At 36.4% G+C, this 21,655-nt stretch overlaps 2 protein-coding genes and 1 long non-coding RNA gene across 3 annotated transcripts; 1 reads left to right on the top strand and 2 right to left on the bottom strand.

Moving 5' to 3' along the window:
- Positions 1-11: 11 nt before the first annotated feature.
- Positions 12-5,447, bottom strand: ocstamp (osteoclast stimulatory transmembrane protein). Its single transcript, XM_015041275.1, has 4 exons — positions 5,362-5,447; positions 3,093-4,961; positions 1,268-2,264; positions 12-647 (listed from the first exon to the last, which is right to left on the bottom strand). The coding sequence occupies exons 2-4, from the start codon at positions 3,236-3,238 to the stop codon at positions 303-305; spliced, it is 1,488 nt and encodes a 495-aa protein (XP_014896761.1). The 5' UTR covers positions 3,239-4,961; positions 5,362-5,447; the 3' UTR covers positions 12-302.
- An 838-nt stretch (positions 5,448-6,285) lies between these two features.
- slc13a3 (solute carrier family 13 member 3) lies at positions 6,286-18,250 on the bottom strand. Its single transcript, XM_015041262.1, has 13 exons — positions 17,740-18,250; positions 16,817-17,082; positions 15,856-16,034; positions 15,145-15,214; positions 13,386-13,565; positions 13,184-13,309; positions 12,991-13,083; positions 12,802-12,906; positions 12,587-12,684; positions 10,366-10,478; positions 9,131-9,292; positions 7,170-7,307; positions 6,286-7,100 (listed from the first exon to the last, which is right to left on the bottom strand). The coding sequence occupies exons 1-13, from the start codon at positions 17,845-17,847 to the stop codon at positions 6,918-6,920; spliced, it is 1,821 nt and encodes a 606-aa protein (XP_014896748.1). The 5' UTR covers positions 17,848-18,250; the 3' UTR covers positions 6,286-6,917.
- LOC106952894 (uncharacterized) lies at positions 17,022-18,490 on the top strand. Its single transcript, XR_001426068.1, has 2 exons — positions 17,022-17,110; positions 18,270-18,490. It is a non-coding gene; the product is annotated as an uncharacterized LOC106952894 (long non-coding RNA).
- The last annotated feature ends 3,165 nt before the right edge of the window (positions 18,491-21,655 follow it).

The following is a 21,655-nucleotide window of genomic DNA, read 5'->3' as shown; positions in this document are numbered from 1 at the left end:
AACAGTGAAAATATGAATAAGTTATAAAGAAACAAAATAATTTTTAACCCACAGTGGTCATTAAAACTGAAATTTTGTGGTAAATTTTGAGAAGCTAATAAGAGTTGTGTTAAGCTACTTAAACTGTTCCAAGAAGATGGTAGTTTGCATATTTTTCTATTAAGCCTAATTTGTACTTGGGGTTAGATAATGTTACTTTCATCCATATTACAAGTAAAACAAAAAGTAAAATAGACATAAAAAACACAATATTTTTGTCTAAAACATAAATCTATCATAATTAGGACATTTCACTTAGAAATTCAAACATTAATAGCTTTAGCCGTCCTTTTCTTCCTCATCTTCTGTTTTTCCTCTAATTTCTTTGTCAAATAGGCTCTTCTTCTGTCTTCCTGCTCTCTGAAAAACGACGCGCAGATGTTCCTGCGAAGCCGCCTGGCGTAAACTTCGAGAAACACCATGAGGTAGCTCATGAGCCAGAAACATCCCAGCAGGAGAGTGACGCCCAGCTTCGGAGCTGACGTTGTCACGTCACAGAGAGACGGTTCGGGGTTGAAGGTCCACTTGTAGTCCTTGTGGAAGTTGATCAGCTCCTGGGTGACACATGACTGAGGGATAATGCAGAGGGCAGGAGGAAACCAGTTAACCTGCAGTAAAAAGAAGAGCATTAAATAATGTTAGGATATGGGCTACAAAAAACATGGACATTACATTTTTTGCACAAAATCGTTCTTCAGTAATGAGATTTTAGTCTGGTGAATTCTGCTTTTTGAGCTCCATCCAACTCAATGTTTACACTCACATGTGAAAATGGCTGCAAACAGATGTGCAATTATATAACCGTACATATTTGAAAAGCAAAAGTAGAGCCTTGTGTACAACCAAGAATAATCCAGCAGTTGGTTCTGACTGGTAAGTCAACAACAAAACATTTGTCTTTTCCAGCAGCCATTGTAGAGTGAATACAGCAGTAAATCCAGCTGACCAACTGTCCTGAAACTCAGCTTGGGTTGCTGGGTAATGTGCTGGGGTTGCTAGGTAACGGCACAGTGGAGGTTTTTGAAATGACACTTTTTCCAAACACTAAAAAACTTCTTGTCGAAAAACAGATGGGTAGTTTTTTTTAAGTGCTTTGGCTGTTTTTAGAAGTAGTTGAGACCGAAAATGGAAGTACATTAAAAAAGAAAAGAAGAAAAAATGTGAATTTAGCCAAATCAGGATATTATGAACTGGGGAAATATGTAGAGCTGAAAAGGAGAAACTTTACCTTATAGCTGACAGTTATAGCAGCAGTCGTCGGTGGGAAATCCATCACCCACGGCACGATCACCTGGACTATGTGATACACAACGTGATCTAAAACTACGATTAGAGTTATTGAAATAAAGTATAACGTCACAATGACCAGAGATATGAAGGAAGAGGTACATTCCTGACTTGTTATTTTACAGACTGCGACCCTGATTTTATCTTTAGGCTGCTGTTCATCCCCCTCAGAAGACGCAGCGATGAAGCTGTTATCAAACTGAACAGAAGTCAGGTAGGATTTTAAGTATCGTGCTGATTCAATAATCAATAATGCAACAAAAACAGCTGCGAGGATCCGGTTTGACAGCAGCTTGTAGTCTCTCAGCAGGTTCTTCGCATGTGAGAAGTTGACCTCTATCTGACCAATCACATTAGAAAACGTGCTTCTGACTTCTGACACGTCAACATGCGTGAAATGGTCCAACTTCCTTAAATTGGTGACGATGCTCAAGTCCTCCCTCTGCACTCTGATGGCTTCCTCCACCAGGTCTCGCTTTGCTTCGTTGAAGGGTTCAGACGAGTTCAGCAGGGTCCTGGTGAAGCCCTCAGCCGTGCACTTCAGGATCCGCGCGACCGCCCCGACGTTGACCGTGATGTTAGGGATGACATTCAGCACCAGGATCATGACGGAGGCCGAGATGAGGAGTTTGCGTCCCTGTTTGGTGCACACAGTGGGAAGGGTCATGGTGAGAACGCAGCGGAGGGGGTGGAACAGGAAGGAGACCAGCAGCATGGTCACGCTGTAGAAGCAGGCGGTCTGGACCGAAGCAACATGGTCGTACTTTAGAGTCTGTGACAGCCAGTGGTGCAGCAGTCCACCGGTAAAGACGGCGAAGGTGGAGCAGATAGACAGCAGAGAAAGGATTTCGCTGCCTGACGGAGCGGGTTTGGAGTAAACATCCCACACGTAGAACAGCAGAGACTTCAGAGCCTGCATGTGACATCCTGATTTGTTCCTGTGAAGAAGAAAGAAAACCTGTTTTAAACTGGCGGTTTAAATGAGGGGCTCCAACTTCCAACAGACCCCCAAGAATAACTAATATTCACTTTATGTCAACTTTTCTGCATTATACATTTATTATAATCACTACAACAGTCACAACAGTGGTTTCTTACCATTTTTACAATAAATATCGCCAGAGGAAGTACAAAGTTTTTGAAATCATATTCCTACCTTAAAAAAGCTCTGAATTTGGATCTTCTCCTTTATTTTTAGTCACAGTAAATAAATAGCCTAAACTAATAGATAAGACATAAACCAGTTACAAAGATGTGCTGTAACTTTTTTGTTTTAGTTTTTTACTGAGTCAAATGACCTGTTACAACAGATAAAGGAGCTCTGGTTTAAAGCAAAACTATAAATATCTCTATTGAAGAGAATAATAGTAATGTAGCTCAAATATAGTGCCATAAAAATGGCATACAGGCAAATTTTTAAAGTAATTATTGCCAGTAATGGTAAAAATAAAAGTACACCACAGGACACCAAGAAATACTTTTAACTAATTTGATTTTTACTCAATATTATTTTAGCTCTTTTTGAGAATTATCCAAGGAAGTAAAAATAATAATAATAAAAAAAAAATCAAACAAACGTATTTATCACTCACTGAAACAAGAAAACAGGTCATACAACTTAAAATCCAAAAATAAATACATTAGGTTTATTACACTGTCATGATAAATAAATTAACTCTACTTAATTCAACTACATGAAATAAATTAATTAAATCTAATTAATTTTAAGCTCTGTTTTCTTTTTCCAGTGCACAGACATTTCTTACCTGAGCGGTAAAGCAGCGCGCTCCATGATCGACCTTTCAAACAGAACAGGACAAAGCCGCTTTGGGAAGCGTTGCTGAACCTCGAAGGTTAGAAAAGGGGAACTGAGCAGAACAGTCAGCGTCATGTTGGTGTTTGTGGGTCGCATGAGTTCTCACGAGGAAACAAACAAGCATTTTCTGTGAATTAAAGACCAGCGGTGACAAACACGGGTTGTGACCCAAGTTTCATGATGATTTAAACGTGATGACACCAAAAACTGACCAGAGGTTTGTTTATTTTTAACTTCTTAAAGGTCCAATTAAAGCAAACTGATGCACAAACCAGAAATGAGGTCGGGACAAATGCAAAAGCATGCATAATGGCACTGTAAAACATTTGAGACCATATAGTTGCGTCTGCTGTCTGATACTCTTTAAGTCAAATAAATTTAGCCAGTTTTACACTTTGAACCTAAATGTTTGAGTCTGTGAAGGATAAACTTACAGTAGCAATTTGTGTTAGCACTTAAAAAAACTGAAAGAAGAAAAAAACAGGAGTGGGAAGTATTTCCCAGAATGCTTAGCGGCTTGTTTTTCTATCCTGAGATGGAAAGAAAATGTTTTACAGTGTATTTCTAGTCTTCACTTTATCATATATCCCTAAATGGAAGGTAAAGAGTTACCTTTTTCAAAACCTACTTTACAAGAAATAAATATTATGATTTACAACAGCAGGTGATAATAAATTTCTTTATTTCACGGCTTAATGTTTAGCTTTATGTTCAGAATGCTGCTATAAGTTTCTAAATATCCAGATTTTTTTTCGTTTCATCATTGATTGATGAAAATGTTTAGTCATCTTGCATCATCAAGTCAAGAGTCTGATAGGTGGAGTAAAGAGCAGAATGTAATTTGTCAAACATTTGTTCAGTTGGATGCTATTCTAGGTTACCTCCTACTACAATGTTCAACTGAAGACATCATGAAAATTAAACTTTTATTTTTTTATGCAAAATAAATTTTTAAATTGTTTTTAAAGTATTGCCCAAGTATTAATAAACAACCTCCTCAGCGGGGGTGCTGTTTATGCTTTTTATGCTTTTTTGCGGTAAAACAGGATATTATTCCCCAAAAATCAGAAACTGACTGGATTCAAATTATTATCTTCCTTAAGAAGTGACAATTTAGTGAGAAACAGTCAGTCTCCTCGTCTCATAAATTCTTTTTTCTTGTTGAAAACCACAGAAAGCAATAGCAAAATTAAACAGGTGCAGACAGAAAAGCTACACCCACAATGCACAAGCATACCTTGCGAAAAACTTAATCCAGAAAAAATATTGTTCTTCTATCTAACCTTATTAAAACACACAGGTCTTAATCCAGGTTGATGTTTCTGTTTGAGCTGAATCCAGTCTGCTTTTGTGGATTCTGGTTGAGTATTTTCTAGTTTTGCATGTAAACATTAAAAGCTTTCTGCTGGTGACGCAGCACTAAATAAATGACCTCTGCAGCCTTGCAGACGTTAACCATTGCTCTAAGGCCTTGTGACTTCAGAGTGACAAAATAATCCTTTATAACACCAAGCAAACACGGGTTTTACTGCTGTTTGGACAAAATGTGCAAAAATGTGTGAAAACCTTCATTCACTCGGTTTGTCATTGTGTTAAAACTTTTTTTGACAGAACATGCAGGTAAATCATAAAATGAACAGATTCAATAATTAACTTTCATCAATATAGTTGGGGGATTTTTTAATTACTGGACGTGTGTGCAGAAGGATTCACCAACATGATCGCTTTCTGAATTTCAGTGATACATGTATTATAAAAGTTATTCACAGTTGTTTCTCTCCTTTTTGACTGGCCTTGTAGTAATAAATACAAACGGCACCTGTTACGGAGTAAAGCTTCTTCTCAAACAAGACGGAGGCTCGTATTTCTTTTACTGAACCTTTCTGTTCAGTATTTATTGAAGAGGAAAAAAACGGCGTCAGCTGATAACGGACAACAGCTGTTCGTTACCAATAGCAATCAAAAGTCAACAAAGCAAGATAGTGACAAAACAGTAACAGATCCTTAAGCATTCTTCAAAATAAAAGACTTCCTCTATTCAAATAAATCATGTCTTGCACTGAAATATATTTCACTTCGCCTTTGTAATTATATACAATCATGTTCAATACAATTAATAATAATAATCATCATGTAAATTATGCTTAACATATAATTGTAAATCAGTCACTTATGCAAATATACTGAACAACATAAGTGTAAAAAAGTCACAACAGCACCCTCTATGAAACAGAATTTAAATGTACAGCATTGGGAAATGTACTGGGTCCTCTCTCAAAATTATTCCCTCAGGTGTTGCAACCATTATAACCAACTAGAAGTGATTTGGACTTGTAGCTTTTGGTGCTATTACCTGGTTCTGATGCCACATTTTCTGTGATTTTTCTAATTTTGTTATTTATTTGTTGTCTATTGTGTCTATGATCAAATGTGTACGTGAAGAAGAATGGCTTTATGTACAAATAAAGTGGCAGGACCTCCGAACACCAGTTAACATGGCAAGCTAATTATGACGATGTTTGACCCGATCATCTCCTTCTGATAATTTTAAGGTTGTGTAGATTACTGGGATGGCTCTAAAGATAATGTTATGAGATATTTCCGCCATGTTTGGAGTGTTAAAGGGGATCTATTATTCAAAATTCACATTTAGCAGGTTTTTATATTTCAATTTGCATTTCTACTGCTTCTAAAAACAGCTAAACTAGAAAGTTTTTTGGCAATAAGTTAATGTTTTTCTGGTGCCTGGAAAATGAGCTGTTTCAAAAACTTCCCAATTTTCAAGTCACAATCAGTGGCCACTCCACAGTTGCCTAGCAACTCCAGCCAAGCCCAGCCTGTCACCTAGCAACCTGAGCAATACTTCAGGACTTTGATCAGCTGGTTTCACCTCTGTCTGAACTGTACAATGGCTGCTGGAAAAAACAACTGTTTTGTTGTTGACTAACCATCCAGACACTGTATGTCAATAAAACAAAACAGTTTGCTCCACTGGCAGATTATTTGCCAGTTTTATTAATACTGAGGAATAACTGACTTTAAACAAGCTCCTGTATCTTGCTAAAATTGTAAGTTTGTTTTGTCTTATTTCAAGTGTACTAAGATATTTGCACTAGAAAGTAGACCAAAAATACTTGGTAAGATTTTGTGTTTTTGCTTTTTGGAAGTTAGACTCAGTCATTTAACTCCAGTAAATGCAACGTTTAAGGCTTCAGGAAGCCAAGATACTGGCCTTCCTGTTCCAACTTGACTTGGTAACAACGTATGAAGGTCTATTAAACATATGTTATCTGACAGGTCTGCACAGATCCTGACCTAAACCCACTAAAACACTTTCAGGAGGAATTGGAGAAGAAACTGAGAGGCAGGGCTTCTTGTCCAACATCAGTGTCTGACCTCACAAATGGGTTTCTGTAAAAGAAAAGTCCAAAACCAGAAGAGCTGAAACTGTTTTGACTGAAGAAAGGGTGCCGACATCAGATTAAACTCAATGGATTAAGAATTACATGTCACACAAATTCTTACATCTGACGACATCTGGTACTTCTGGCCCAGTTAGTGTATGATAATTCAACATTTTTTACAGCATATTCACAAATATTAAAGCCAAAGTGAACATTAAAGATAAGAAGCAATAATTACAACACGCTTCCTAAAGGCAGAAGAGCCAGGAGCAGCAGAAAAAGAGCTCTGTGGTGTTTTAGCACATTTGAAAACAGACGTGTCCATGTGTAGTTTTAGTTCTTAAATCTATATACAGTCTGCATTTACATCCTCAGAGTGTGGCGTTGGTTGACCTCATGGACGGGAAGTGAACACGTGGAGAGGCAGCAGTAGTGTTGGCAGTGTGAGCCCATTGTGGGTAGGAGCTCAAGTTAAACATGGCGACGCCCCATGTGTTCATAGCCAGAGACACGGAGAGGATCCCCAGGATGTTCATGACAAAGCCGGTTTTCACCTGAAACAGAGGGGAAACATGAGGACCGCTGCTGGTTTTTAAAGTGAACGAGTCGTGTGAGTTCGTTACCATGTCTTTGACCATGAGATGTCCGGATGCAAAGGCGATGGAGTTGGGTGGAGTGGAAACAGGAAGCATGAAGGCGTACGAACATCCCACAGTGGCAGGAATCATGAAGTACAGAGGATTCACAGAGACACGAATGGCCTGCAGAGACAGTCCTGCTCTTCAATATTTCATTTAGAAAGGATTTAAAGGTATTAAACACTCAGACATGTTTAACTTTTTCTTCTTACTGGAAAACGCTTTAATCAGAATCAACTTTATGAGCCAGGTTTGTTCAGACAAAACAAGGAATCTAACTTCCTACAGTAAGTGTTTTGCCAAAATATGATTTAGGCAAAAAAAAGACTTTTGGCAAAAAATGACTTCTTATTTTTAGAAAGGTGATAATATATTATTTTATACATTACTGATGGATAAAAATACTCAAATATGCAAACCATATTGCCATATTGGATTTTGACGAAACTTCAAATTTCAAGTTTCAACGTCTGAGTAAAATTGAACCTAATTTATTTGTTTCATTTCATTTCATTTCATTGAAGAGACTCTGGATTTTTTTCTTTTATTTGTTTGTTTATATGACTCAATACAATAGCCTGAAAAAGCCTGTGTCCAGTTCACGTTTTAAAAATGTCAGTCAAAATGGTGGCATTTCAAAAACTGTGTACTTTCTTATTTAATCTTTATTATAAACAGGTTAAATAACCACTGCTTCCCTATTTGTTCACAGCATTTTGTATTTACACTGCAAAAACATAAATTCTTACCAAGTATTTCTAGTCTAGTTTCTAGTGCAAATATCTTAGTACATTTGCAATAAAACAAAACAAATGCACAAGAAAGTTTTCAGCAAAATACAGCAGCTTGTTTTGATTCAATACTTCCTTAATAATTATAAAAAATTACTATTTCAATTGGTAGATTATTTCATTTGTAACAAGACATTTTCCTTTGTTATAAGAATAATCTATCAGTGAATCTAGTACTCATTTGTCAATATTAATGAATTATTAACATTAAAGCAAGCTGGTATATTTTGCTGAAAAGTTACTTCTAAGTTAGTTTTGTCTTATTTCAATTGTATGTTTGTACTAGAACCAAAAATACCTGGAAAGATTTTGTGTTTTTTGCAGTGTACTCAGTTAGAACTGGAATGCGTTAAATGTTGTTTGTCAGGATTATTCTCTTATGTGTTTGACTAATTAAGTCTTTCAATTAGACAAATATAAACAGCTTGAGTTCATATTTTATTTTGATTTAAATTCAAACAAACCGTCAATTTAAACACAAATTCTTCAAACTATGCATCCTGCAGATAAAACTTAAGCATTTCTTTGTGCAAAGGCAATAAAACCTTTCGGTAATCATTACCATAATAGCAGCAGTTAATGTCCAACAGGTTAGAAACAAGAGAACATCCACTGCCAGAGTTTAACAAGTCGCTGAGGCTCTTAATAAGAACAAGAACTGAACCAAAACTCCGTCACTGTCCACAGCTTTAACATCCAGTTTTTATCTTTTACTGCCATATTTATCTGCATGTTTACATTGAAGTGAAGCATAAAACAGATTTAACCCTTTATGTTCTAAATTTAACATGTCCGCCTGGATATTTTTGCTTATTTTAATTTATTTTCATAATTTACCGTCTATTAAAAGCGTTTCATCGCATTAATTTCACCCCCTGCTACGGCGGGAGTGAAATTACCGTAATAACCCAACATTGGCTGGAAAGCGCAACGCCTCCCCTTTCAGAAACTGTTGGAATCTTTCAGTTAGCGCACCGTGTGGCGGAATTACGGTACTGCAAGTTTGGCTGGATCGCTGGCGCTCCATTAAGAACTTAAAGGTTTAATTGTATAATTTAGCATCTGTAAAGACTTTTTTCACCAGGAAAATCATATATATTCACGTGTGCTCATAAGAAACAATTTTTATTTTATAATTCTAGTTGTTAGACTCACCAGTTCAGCAATGACAGGCAGAAATATGATAATAGTTGCTGTGTTGCTGGCAAACTCAGTGAAACAAGCCAGGAAAGCAGTGATTAACATGACAGCTACAGCTGGGGGAACTTCAGCCAAGGGCTGGAGGTGACCTCCGATCCAGGACGCAAGGCCAGACTCCTGCCGCAAGGCAAAATATCTGGGTTAAGGGTCAAAGGTCAAATAAAAACATAATAAACTACATTTCAGAAAAGAACAAATAAAAGAAAAACCAGCAGAGAAAGTAAGGAGCACAGCAGAGTTGTAAAATAAAAAAGGAAAAGTACTCAAGTAGGTTTTTCAGGTATTTGTACTGTACTTGTAGTTCTGAAAACTTTTTACTTTTACTCCCTACATTTTAAGAGAAATATCTGCACTTTATACTCCTTACATTTTCACATATAGCTCGTTACTTCCATGATGAAAAAACTAATAATAGCAGAAAAAAATCCACTGTTCGCACAAAGAGTGAGTTCTCGTGTCGGTAATTACACTGGTCAACAGCCAAAATAATTGTCTGGGGTTTTTCACCTGTTTTAGGGTCAGTTTTACGAGCTGAATCCGAAAATCACGTTGGTTGTTCAATCAGGTCAACTTTCTGAACTACGATGCAACATGAGCATCAAATGGATGGAGAATTTTGCACAATGAAGACGTAATGTTCATTTTACATGTACTCACCCTTATAAGTGTTACAAATATCTATTTATCTAGTTACAAAAAATAATCATAGTATTTTTTGTAACTGTGAACTTCTAAATATGAAGAAAGTCCTTAATAATACAGAATCTTATGCTATTAGATTCTGTATTGCTATTATTTTTAAATTTAGCAAAACAAAACAATTTTGCGAATCCATACTCAACTAAAACGTGAAATATTATTCTGGTTTTAAAGTAAAATATGAGAAAATATATAAACATTTGGTTTAAATTGTATATTTACGTAGGTTTTAATTATCAGAGAAAAAGATGTTCCCGTTTTTCGACATGAGTTTTATGAGGTAATTCGTTGCACTGATCCTCCAATTACTATTCTAGTTTTTATTTTCTCAGACTTTATTGACTAATTTTTCCAGGAATTGCTTTTAAGCTACAGCAAACTATTGGCTGTTTCATGTTAGGAGAGAACATAAAGGCTAGACAAATAAGCTGTGACTGCAATCAGTTTATGACTTAAAGTACGAAGCTCATTTGGGGAAAGAAACTCGTTACCTCACAAGCTTTGGCCATTGCAAAGCCGCCTCCAAGCAAGAGGATAATGTTCCAGGGAACAGAGTCCTGGACCTTTTTCCACGAAAGGAGAGGGACGTATTGAGTGTTTACAGCTGAAAAAAATGTACAAGAATGAGACTTTATTTTTATGAACTCTGCAACAGTTTGCATGGTAGAAATCTTAACAGTTCTGTAGATTAATAGATTTAATTCTCTTCCTTTCAAATATTTGACCCAATTCAGACCAAAGAGCCGCATGCTTTGCTTTTGAGTGTCCAGGGGTTTATTTGACCAGCTGAACATAACAAACACAATCTCGTGCACATGTGCCTCAGACACCAAACATCCACAAAGCAGTGCATTCTCAGAAACACGTTTCCATCTTTTTAGAGGAGATAATGAATAACATTCTGGATACTTTCCAGGACCACAACCATAAATAATATTCACCAAAGCTGCGACTTAAAAAGAAGCCTTCAAAAGCAGCTCTCATACATCATGGTGGCTCCCATGAAAGAGAGGCGAGTCTCAAAAATGTGAACACTGTGTCAAACAAAAAGCCCAGGGCCAAATCCGGCCCGCCATAGCTTCTTCTGTGGACCGTTAGACTTCAGAGGGGAGCATAAACAAAATAATACCTGTTTGCTTAAAGATTATCGATCAAGTCAAAGCAGTTTTTATCTATAAATGGTCAAATTACATCAATCAGTCCCTCCAGCTTTTTGCAAATCCACAAATTAACATCAAATCTACATATCCCTGCACGTTTTTGCGCTAATGGATAATTGTGAGTTTATTGCAAATTTTCTGCACTTGTGAAAAATATTGTATTATTGATTACTCACCCCTACCTGCAGGTGGCAGTGTGTCTTACTGCTACTACATTTCTGTCTCCATTTTAATTGATGCATCATTGTGGTGGTTCACCACCATAACATGTTTTCTCTATTTGCAGAAAAGGATTTTACTGTGGTCAACTTGAGCCTCAAAACCAGATTCATGTAAATGATTTTGTTTCTTGTCTGTTCTTGTCTTTCTTTAAAAAGAAAGGCATAATGCGTTTCTTTTTAAGGTTTTGTAGCCTGTTTCATGCTGTGATGCAGATTCTATTTTAGTGATTTGTTGGTCTGAGATTCTTTTTCACAAAGAAAAATATTTTCCTTTGGAAAGCTTTATTCCTTTAAAGGTGTTGTATTATGCTTCCTTGAACATGCTAGAATAGGTTTATGAGCTGCACAAAACGTGTTCATTAAATTTTTATGCACAAAATAATTCTTAGATAATTAGATTTTAGTCTGGTCAGTTCTGCCTTTGTTGAGCTCCTTCCAGAATGAGCTGCTGTCACTTTAAATCCAAATAAACTCAATGTTTACACTCATACTTGCAAATGGTTGCAAACAAATGCACAATTATACAGCCATACATCTTTGAAGAGCATTAGGAGAGCCTCCAGCACAACCAACAAGAAAGCAGCAAGTGGCTTGTGAATGGTGAGTTCACAAGCCACAAGACATTCACTTGTCTTTTCCAGCAGCCATTGTACAGTGCATAAAGCAGTAAAACCAGCTGACCAAACATGCTGGAGCTCAGTTGGGGTTGCTAGGTAACGGAACTCTATCCTTCAATTGTAACTGAACAATCAAGAGGTTTTTGGAACTGCTCGTTTCCTAGACACCAAAAATCATGACGTATCATCACGTATTGCCGAAAAAACTGCTAGGTGAATTTTTAAGCACTTGTGCTGTTTTTAAAGTTGAGATTCAACACAAAAACATGCAAAATGTGATTTTTACATAAAACTTTAATAAAATAAATCTTTTAGCATTCACTCAAGTTATCTTTGTCTGTTATTAAAATTTGTTTGATTATCTAAAACATTTATGTGTGACATAAATCAATGACAAAACAGAAATGTGTAAGCGGGACAGTATTTTCTTCACAGCATTGTATGTTTCTACTCAGTGGAAAATGCAAATTATATTGCACACATAAACTGAAAACACAAAGTGCAACTGCAGCACTTTAAAAGCTTACTCTAATCACAGAGACAGAGAACATACAGTCTCCCTTCCAGACGGGAACTTTACTAAGACCCTCTAATCTACATTATTAACATTCCTCAACCTGCTCTGTGTATTTTGCAACAGCTTCTGTAGGGAAGAGCGCTTGAATCTGACCCAAATATCCAGTCATAAATAGTAACTTTTGACATGTGACCAACCTTTTGGGTCAAACCACCAACTCAGAGAGGGTTTTTGTGATGGGAAGAAGAACAAAATGGACACAATGACGACACCAGTGACAGCGTCTGTGACATACCTGCAGAAAACGCAAGAAACAAAAATAAAAAAGACTAAAAGCAATTAGTAGGCTTTTCTAAACAATGATACCTTTTCTAAAATTTTAAAGATGATGGGAAAGGTCTCCATTTCTTACCCTTTTTTGAAAAACACAGACCAGCCAGTAACAAATTTGGGATCTCTTGTGAACAGAAGAACAGCGAATAAAATAAAAAAGAAAGAGATGGCCCCTTCTGCAAAGCTGGAATAAAAAGTGAGTAAAAGGTACAGTAACAGAAATAGTACATATTTGTATGAAATTAAAAGAAAACTCAAGAGTCCTCACTTCATGGGTCCCAGTTTTCTGTAATCTTCTTTAATTAGCGCTTTGGCTCTGGCTTCTGCCTGGGCTCTGTGGTCGTGTTTTGTGAAACATAACCTGGATTTTAAAAAATAAGTGTGACATTAGACTGTTATGTTTCACTACAGCAAAATCACACAATATTCCAACCAAACATCACAATATAATTTTATATTACCTTGTATTCAGTCCGCCGTAGAGAAAAGAGATCCAAATCCACCCCAAAAACAGAAAGAGAAGCATAAGGGGGAAAGCAAAGGCAAACCAAGAGCCAAAGTTGATAAGATCGCAGTCTGGGAAGTAGCTGTAAAGAACAAGAGGCTCACTGGTAAATTGAGTCATTTCTAATAAGAAAATCTGTTTTTTTAACCTGAATTTACCTTTTGAGCTGTCCAATCAGGATGAGGTTTGGTGCTGTGCCTGTCAGCGTTGCTGTACCTCCAATACTGGCAGCATAGGGAATACAGATCAAGAATCCTTTCCACACTTTCAGCTGATACTCTGACTCTGACTGGATCTCCTCAGCCGTCCTCATGTCTGCAGGCTCCACAGCTTCCATCCTTATTGAAGTTTAAAGACACGAATCAACATTTTACGGAAACACTACACTACTATTGACATGTAAGTTCCTTTATAAAATGAAGATATCAAAACAAATTTATCTCTTTTTTTTTAAACGTAAAATGTAAGTTAGCTCGGAGACAAGCTAACCTTCTCCAAGCTAACCGTCTGGTGACGGTTAGCTTGGAGAAGGTTAGTTAGTTAGCTAACTGTTTCTTGTTATTTTCTGTTTAGCTAAGCTAACCATTACTCTCAGTTCTTATTCTACACCGCGTTAAGACGAGCTAATTCTATTTTTTGCTAAGCTTATGAAAGCTATGTATTTTGACCATTGATGTTTAGCTAAGACCATTATTGTTACCTGTTCTCATGTTTAAGCTAAGTTAAGTTAAGCTAAGTGTCGTCTTGTTATGACTTTATTTCTAGATAAACTAATTGCATCTTTCTTCTACCTTTCAACACCCAGTTCAAGAAAAAAACTTGAACTGCCAAATGGAACAGTGGAAAAATAAAATAGACTAAAATACCTGTTTAGTGTTCTCAAACCAGATAAGCTCAGATAACTATCCTTGGTTTTTAATCGAAGTTAAGAAAATATACGATAAGCAAACAGTTTTTTGTCCATTTATTTTTAAAGCAATTATTTTGAAAGCTAAGGTAAAATAACTGAGTTTCCATCCATATATCTATTATCTGAATCCACTTCTCAGTTGTGGGGTGGCTGGTTCCTATCTTAAAACTGTGTTTCATAAAATAGTCTAACCTTTATCTACAAAATAGTCAATGTTTAGACTATTTTAAGAAAAGTTTCACTATCTATCATGCTTATCTCAATTTCATGCCAAGTTAAGACAAGATAAACTGATCTGAGTTTTATGATAAGCTAAATTGTATTAAGAAATTTGAGTTAGGAAAACAGTTCATCCGTTTTCATTATCATTTTAATTCTGTTTATTTTATTTTTATTCCCTGAATTAAGATAAGTTAAGCTAAGTGACTTTCTATTTTTTGTTTTCGAACTTTGTTCAGAATAACTAACAAAGGTTGATTATTTTTCCACTGTTCCATTTGGCAGAATAAAAATAATCTACGTGTTTTCCACTTTTTCAGTCCAGGTTCCATGATGAGAACAGCTAATCTAAACCATTGTTTAAAAAAAAATTGCTTTCTCTCAATTTTTATCCAAATCTAAGCTTGTTTGGGTTATTGCTAAGCTAGAATAGGCTAAAATAAGCTAAGCCAAACTAAGCTAAGCTAAGTGTTTCCCGGCTGCAGCTTATTGATGTATTCTATTTTTCTCAGAAGTAAACAAGTTTTGATATGGAAACATCTCTAGTAATCCTCCTGGTTTCAAATTGAAAAAGAAAAGGGATTGCTTCAGTCTAAAAACTCCATCTTTAGGGACTTTAACTTAAGCTGCAGGTGATATTTTGCAACATAAATTCTGACTTATGTGATGAAATGTGAAACACCAAACGAGCTACAACTAGGATGTGTTAAAGATTCCCTGAATTCCATCTAAGTTCAGGAATTCCTCTAAGAAATCACTACCAAAATGATCTCTCTCTGCTCTTTTACCCATCCATTGACAGCACATGTTTTTCAGAAGGCTCTGATGGCAGCGAATGGAGCTTCAGTGAAGTTTGACCTGCAAGAAATTAAATTGAGACAAAGTTTTGGTTACATAGAATCCAAAAGATATAAATATAAGTTAAATTATTTTCTGTTTTAGAAAGCTGCACTTTAAATTAATTTAATATGACAGCCACATGAGATAAGAACAATAATCGATTGCTATTTGATGATTGACTAACCCTACTTCCCAGGACTCCGTGTATTTTAAACTGCACAAAGTTCATACATTAGATTCCATATTATAGAGTTAAACAGGACAATGTACATTATATCTGCATTTTTTTGTGTTATAGTAAATGAACAATTCTTGAATTAAATACTTCGTAATGATTTGTCCAAAGACTCTCTACTTCATATTTTCCACCAGCTTCTCTGGGAAATATTTACCCCCTCAACAAATAAATGTGCAACTATATTTCCAAACTAGTCACTGATTATGTCAGTCAGTGTATAGTGTTAGAATTCAGGGCTTATTCTGAGATTTTCCAAGAGATAATGCGATGGGACTGCATCATAGGAAAGTCTGAAATGATCATTAAAGCAGAAAAAATTTAATCTCTCTGACGTAATCAAAACAGATCTTTTGTTTAGGTTGTTTTGATGGAAGCCTTCTTGATTTCCTGTTAAAACCACGGTGCCAACATTACACTGGACCATTTATTGCAGCACTGTCACGATCCTCTGGGGATTTGCACTTTTGCTTCAGGGTCTCCAGGTCCCCAAACAGGCTCTCCAGGATGGCGTTTGCAATGGGAAGCATCATGGCCGTTGTGGCGGTGTTGCTGAGCCACATGGAGAGGAAGGATGATGTCATCATCATTCCCAAGATGAGCCTGAGGAGATACAATGAATCCACTTTAATCCTTGAAAGGATCTTTGTGACAGCTTTAAACGTGACTTATTATCCTTCCTTGAACAGATTAGGATAGGTTTATGAACTACACCAAACATGTTCATTACATTTTTTTCCACAAAATCATTTTTAGATATTGAGAGTTTAGTCTGCTAAATGGTCTCCTTTCAGAATGAGCTGCTTTTGGGCTACTGTCACTTTCAATCCAAATGAGCTGATGCTGGCCATGCCTCCTCCAATTTAAACACATGAAAATAGCTGCAAACAGATGCACAATTATACAACCTTTCATCTTTGATAAACAGAAGTGGAGCCTCCTGCACGACGAACAAGAATACCATAAGTGATTTTTGAATAGTAAATCAACAAAAAAAATATGTCTTTTCCAGCAGCCATTGTACAGCAGTAAAACCCTTTAAGCTGACCAAATGTGTTGAGCTTTGGTGGAGTTTCTAGGGAATGGGAGAGTGCCTGTTGATTTGTGACATTACATTCAGAAGGTTTTGGAAGCGGCTCATTTTATTCCAAAAAAACAACTGAGTGTTTTTAAGCACTTGGCCTGTTTTTAGAAGCAGTAGAAACCCAAATCGATTTACAAAAATGTAGCAAAATGTGAATTTATAGAGTCGATCGCCTTTAAATCTAATTCTTCTCCACCTTGAATTGGATTTGGTTTGGGTAGAAGTAGATCAGGATGATTGTGTATGATTAGTTTCACAAACATCAGAATAACAAATTCTCAATCAAAACTTTCGCTCTCACCAAGCAGGTTTCACTCCGACAATACTAAGGACCTTCAGGGCTATCCTACGGTGCAGGCCCCACTCCTCAATCGACGACGCCATCACAAGACCGCTGAGGAAGAGGAAGTTGGTCTCGATGAAGTACTGGGGGCAGACTGTTTTGGCCGGGAGAATCCCCAGCGTCGGGAAGAGGCAGACTGGAAGCATCGCTGTGACCGCCAGAGGCAAGGCCTCTGTGCACCAAAACGTAGCCATCAGTATCACAACGTAAAGGCATTTTCCCTCCTGAAAGAGGAGCAACACACACCTTAAGGTCAAAACAACACACAGTCAAATAATCCATGCTTTTCTACCATTTTGTATGTTTTTGAGTCTAAAAGAGAAGAAGCAGGATAAATTATGAAAAACTCTGGACACCAAAATGTGTTTTATTGAGTTTCAAGCTGTGGATAATTTTTTTTAATAAGTAAATAACTAGTTTAATGGTAACAAATGTATAATGCACTAAAAGCATGTTCAAAAACACTGAAAACATAGAAAAACATTGAGTTAATTTGTTACACGTAATTAAGTTAAGTTGGTCAAACTTAATTTATTTATGTTTGTTTAACATGACAACTTAATAAGCATAATATATTTAATTAAATAAACTTAATATCATCACTTGTAACAAACTAAGTTTATTTTCAGTTTGATCAGCTGTTTTCTTGGATCCAAACATTTCAATCTGAGATGGACTATTTTCATTTTTATGTAATTTAATGTTCTTCTGCATAAAAAATTATGTTAACCAAAATATTTCATTAACATATTACATTAACAAAAACAACATAAGAATGAGTCAATTTTCAGTTTTAATCAGATGAAATCTGATTAACAAATGACTCCGTGTTTTCTAGCTAATTGAATAAAATCAGACACAAACATGTGATCAGTACTTACCTTTTCTGGCAGAGTAAAAAGTAAAGGCAGGAACACGAGTGGCGTGAGGAAGAGAAGCAGCTGCTTGTGGACGCACCACAGCTTCTTGGACACCACAGATATTTTCATTCCCTCACTGGGTTTCCTGCTCTGTTTAGGGAAATAAAGTGGCTGGGAAAAGCTTGAGAGGGATCACTATGAAGCCCTCGGCTGAACGCAGGAGAAGATTAACCACACGCTCTGCTACAGGTTAACTCCTCCTGTGGTGGTGTTTCATAGGACAGTCCATTTTCTGTCAGGCTTCCAAATGACCAGCTTCTCCCACAAGTCTGCAAGTTCATGCACTAAAAAGCTTCAGCAGGAAATGCCTGAGAAATCTAAATGTTGTTAATGACCTAGTAAATAAAGACTGTAATACAGGGTAGTGAGAATGCGCTATCGAATAGGATTATGCAACTTTTATGGAGAAAATGTGAAGATCTAGCTGTTAGAAAACAAATAAGAAAAGGAAAGAAAGTTATAGCTTATCATGTTTTCTTTGTTTTATGTAGATAATTCAGATTTTGAAGCCACTGGACGTCACAGCTGAGCAGCAGCAACTCAGACCTGATGATGAAACTTGATTTAAACTACTTAGTGTTGTTTTCCAGGCTCATTGCTCCATTTTCTCACACAATCATGTAATTTTGTTAACTTCAGTTGTTAAGAAAATGTTTTTATATATATGAAATATGACTTAAAAGAAATTTTACTGTGTAGTTTAATTCTTTGAAATTCGTCTCTGTCTCTTTAAGAAGCTCCTGCTCTTTCTGAAACTGAAGTCCTCACAACATGGCTCCTTTGTTAACCCTTTAACATTTTTACCCCCACTGCACTGAGAAGTGGCTCATATAATGAGCTCTGCATGTGAACAGTTCCACCAGGTGTTTGCTAATTGATGCTGGCTAGTCTGAAGGAGCAGAGTGGGGGATGGCTGCTCTGAGAGGGGGAAACGTGGAAACTTTAAAACTGCCGTTTCGGTGGGTTTCCCTCCTCGTCTGTTGGTATTTGGTTCTTCATAAGTGAAGTTCAGCTTTGTGTAAATTTGCTCAACTGTTTCCATAACAAATCAATCTCATATATGCTCCTTTGCATAAACAGCAGGTTTCTGCACAGACCGAGTTGAGATCTTAAATGAATCATGACCCAAGTTTCCAGTGTGGGTAGTGCCTTCTTCAGCTATTTGCCATTTAAATTTGAGGTGTTTTGTTTACCAGTAAGTGGATGTATATACATATTATGACATATTTGCGAGAAATAAATCACAGGAAACTGATTCATTCGAATCTTTGTTATTGTACCTTGTTTGCAATGGAAACCAAAGTCAAATTCCTTTTTTAAACCAAAAACAATGATGAAAAAAATTAGATTTTGATTCTTTATTTGAATGCTCTCCAGTAGCAGTCCAGTGCAACAAAACTGAAGAGACCTCTGGCTGAAGACTGACGCTATTTGATAGTCTTATATCTGTCATACAAGCTATCCGCTCAATTTCCAGGCAGCAGAGTCAAGATTTCCTGGTTGACACCGTAAGTTGTAGTTAAACATTGCTAATCCACCTCATTTGCTTTTGCTGCTCCTCTTTAAACACCTGTCTACTCTTTAGTCCTGCCCTGCATCCATAAATGACCTCTCTTGACCTCTTTTAAAATTTGGCGTCAAAGTTCACATTTCATTTGAGCTTTTGAGATGGTAACTAATTAGCTGGAGGAGTAAAAAAAATAAGAGCAAAGATCCTTCCAGCTGCACAGCATCCAAAACAAGAGGGGATAATTATGTAAATCTGCAACACCTCAACCAATAAAAACATAAACAAAAAGAACAAATCAGAAATAATGTGACAGAGCTGCTTTCTGATCTTACACCATTTTTATTGTGGTTCTTATCAGATGTAAACAAACCTCTTCAGAAAAAAAAACAAGTTAACATATCTTTACCATACAATATTTTACAGTGGTTCAAATTTAAATGTAAGATTTAAAGAGATCGGCAAGTTTTAATGATAAAGATGCAAACAATCTTCATTGTATAATCGTTTTAATATAGTTGCAAAAAATATTATGAGGGCTTTTTTTTCTTCTTGCTTGTGTTTGTTCAGAAATACAATTTAGTTAAGATAATGTTTATAACAGAAACAAATCCTACTTAAGGTCCCATATATACTTTGTCCACCCCTGGAACTAAAACGTAGTCAAAGTTAATCGTTATGTAGAAGAAATGCACGGATTAGCCATCAGGTGGCGCTCTTATCACATTTTCCACTGTGTGGTCTTGAAGCTGTGTTTACAGCGGTGACCTTAAAAGCAGGAGAGCTTTTCCCCTCTGACTCAGTGGCAGGTTTCTTTTACTCATGCAAGCAGCAGCAGTGACTGTATCACCTGAGCAGCACATTTTCCTCTAAACCAGTGGGCTTTTCTAAAGAAATTCTGAGATTTTTTACTACGAGGGTCTCTGATTTGTCTTTAGAAAGGTGCAGGGTTTTCTTTCTTTGAAAATATGTCAGGTTTAATGGCATTTTTAAATTATATTGATGTCTTTAAACTAAATAAGTCTCAGTTTCAAATATTAAAGCAGTGACAAGATTCTGGGTGTTTAAGAAAAATAAGATTAATTTTGCTTATCATACAAAAGCCTATTTTCTTTCAGGTTTAATGAGGTGAAAACACACAAACGAGCTGTTAGTACTATGCAACTACTTTTATACTAAAGAATAAGAAATTAACTTTTGATAAACTTTGATCAAACATCTTTTTGGCCACTCTGTTGAGCTTAAAGGAAAACAGCCTGTCATGTTAAACAGCTGCTTATTATGCAAAATTCACATTTTGCACATTTTTATGCTTCCATTTGTGTCTCTTTGAATAATAAAATAATCTTTTTATTCATTAAGCTTCTTGATGTGGGACCCGAGTCCGAATTTTGTACCACTAACAAGCAAATGCGAGCTGGTATGACAACTGAAAAATCCTTGAATCCTTGAATGCGCTTTGAAAAATGAGCCGTTAAAAAAAAAATCGACGGGCACTGCGCTGTTACCTAGCAACCCCAGCCTAGCCTATCCCGTCACCTAGCAACCCGAGCCTAGCCTTCCTAGTCATCTAGCAAGCTGAGCTCCTGCACTTTTGGTAAGCTGCTGGTCTAGAATCAGTTCTTCTAAAATGGAAAAGTTTTGTGTGCTGCACTATTTGACTTGTGCTTTATCGTACGACATTCTTCTTTTCTTGTTGTGTTTACCGCTAGCCTCCTGGAAGCTTCATGCTAACGTCCCATACTCCATGTTTAGCCATAGGCAGCGCTGTTTTTTATATATGCATATATAAATTTTAGCGCCCCTTACAGGTCTGAGGGAGTAAAAACAGCACTTTGGGTTCACTGTTTTTTGTGTGGATGAAAATATTTCTGGACCATACCAGCTTGATTATTTCAATGGCTTTCTTGAATTTCCAAGTCTGCAGAGTAATATGGGAGACAGTTTGACTCTTTATAACAGCCATACTTCTTCCAAATTTAAGATTTCAGAGGCATGAAGACTGGTATTTCAAAGATTCGTGGACTAAAACATTAAATGCATGTAAAAGGTGAAAAATCAGAAACAAAATGTTGAATATATGATGGAAATTTTATTTACATTTTACACATATTTAATAAAATTATTAATGTATGTATAAAAAAATGGTTTCTGTTCTGATACTTCTCATTCTGTTGAGCCAGTTCCTGTTGACCTTCTTTTATAACCATAAAAAAAAAATCTAATAGTGGTTGCACACAGTGACATACTTTTTCAAGAAAGGAACATGAAGAACAAACACAACCCAATTAGTATTTAAAAAAGAAGCAAACAAATAGGAGAAATGCATCTTTACAAATATTTTCTTTGCTGTTTCCATGGGAATTCTTC

Source organism: Poecilia latipinna, unplaced genomic scaffold, assembly GCF_001443285.1.
Source record: "Poecilia latipinna isolate Pla-1442-1.1 unplaced genomic scaffold, P_latipinna-1.0 Scaffold31, whole genome shotgun sequence".
Lineage (NCBI taxonomy): Eukaryota > Metazoa > Chordata > Actinopteri > Cyprinodontiformes > Poeciliidae > Poecilia > Poecilia latipinna.
This window is presented reverse-complemented; position numbering and strand designations above follow the sequence as displayed.

What these genes read in the sequence shown, in the direction of transcription:
- ocstamp (XM_015041275.1), bottom strand. Translation starts at nt 3,238, where the DNA reads ATGCGACCCACAAACACCAACATGACGCTGACTGTTCTGCTCAGTTCC. An exon ending in CGCGCTGCTTTACCGCTCAG is followed by an intron (nt 2,265 to 3,092) that starts GTAAGAAATGTC and finishes TCTTCTTCACAG; the next exon opens with GAACAAATCAGGATGTCACA. An exon ending in CTATAACTGTCAGCTATAAG is followed by an intron (nt 648 to 1,267) that starts GTAAAGTTTCTC and finishes TTTTTACTGCAG; the next exon opens with GTTAACTGGTTTCCTCCTGC.
- slc13a3 (XM_015041262.1), bottom strand. Translation starts at nt 17,847, where the DNA reads ATGAAAATATCTGTGGTGTCCAAGAAGCTGTGGTGCGTCCACAAGCAG. An exon ending in GTCGGAGTGAAACCTGCTTG is followed by an intron (nt 16,035 to 16,816) that starts GTGAGAGCGAAA and finishes GTATCTCCTCAG; the next exon opens with GCTCATCTTGGGAATGATGA. An exon ending in TACGGCGGACTGAATACAAG is followed by an intron (nt 13,084 to 13,183) that starts GTAATATAAAAT and finishes TTTAAAATCCAG; the next exon opens with GTTATGTTTCACAAAACACG.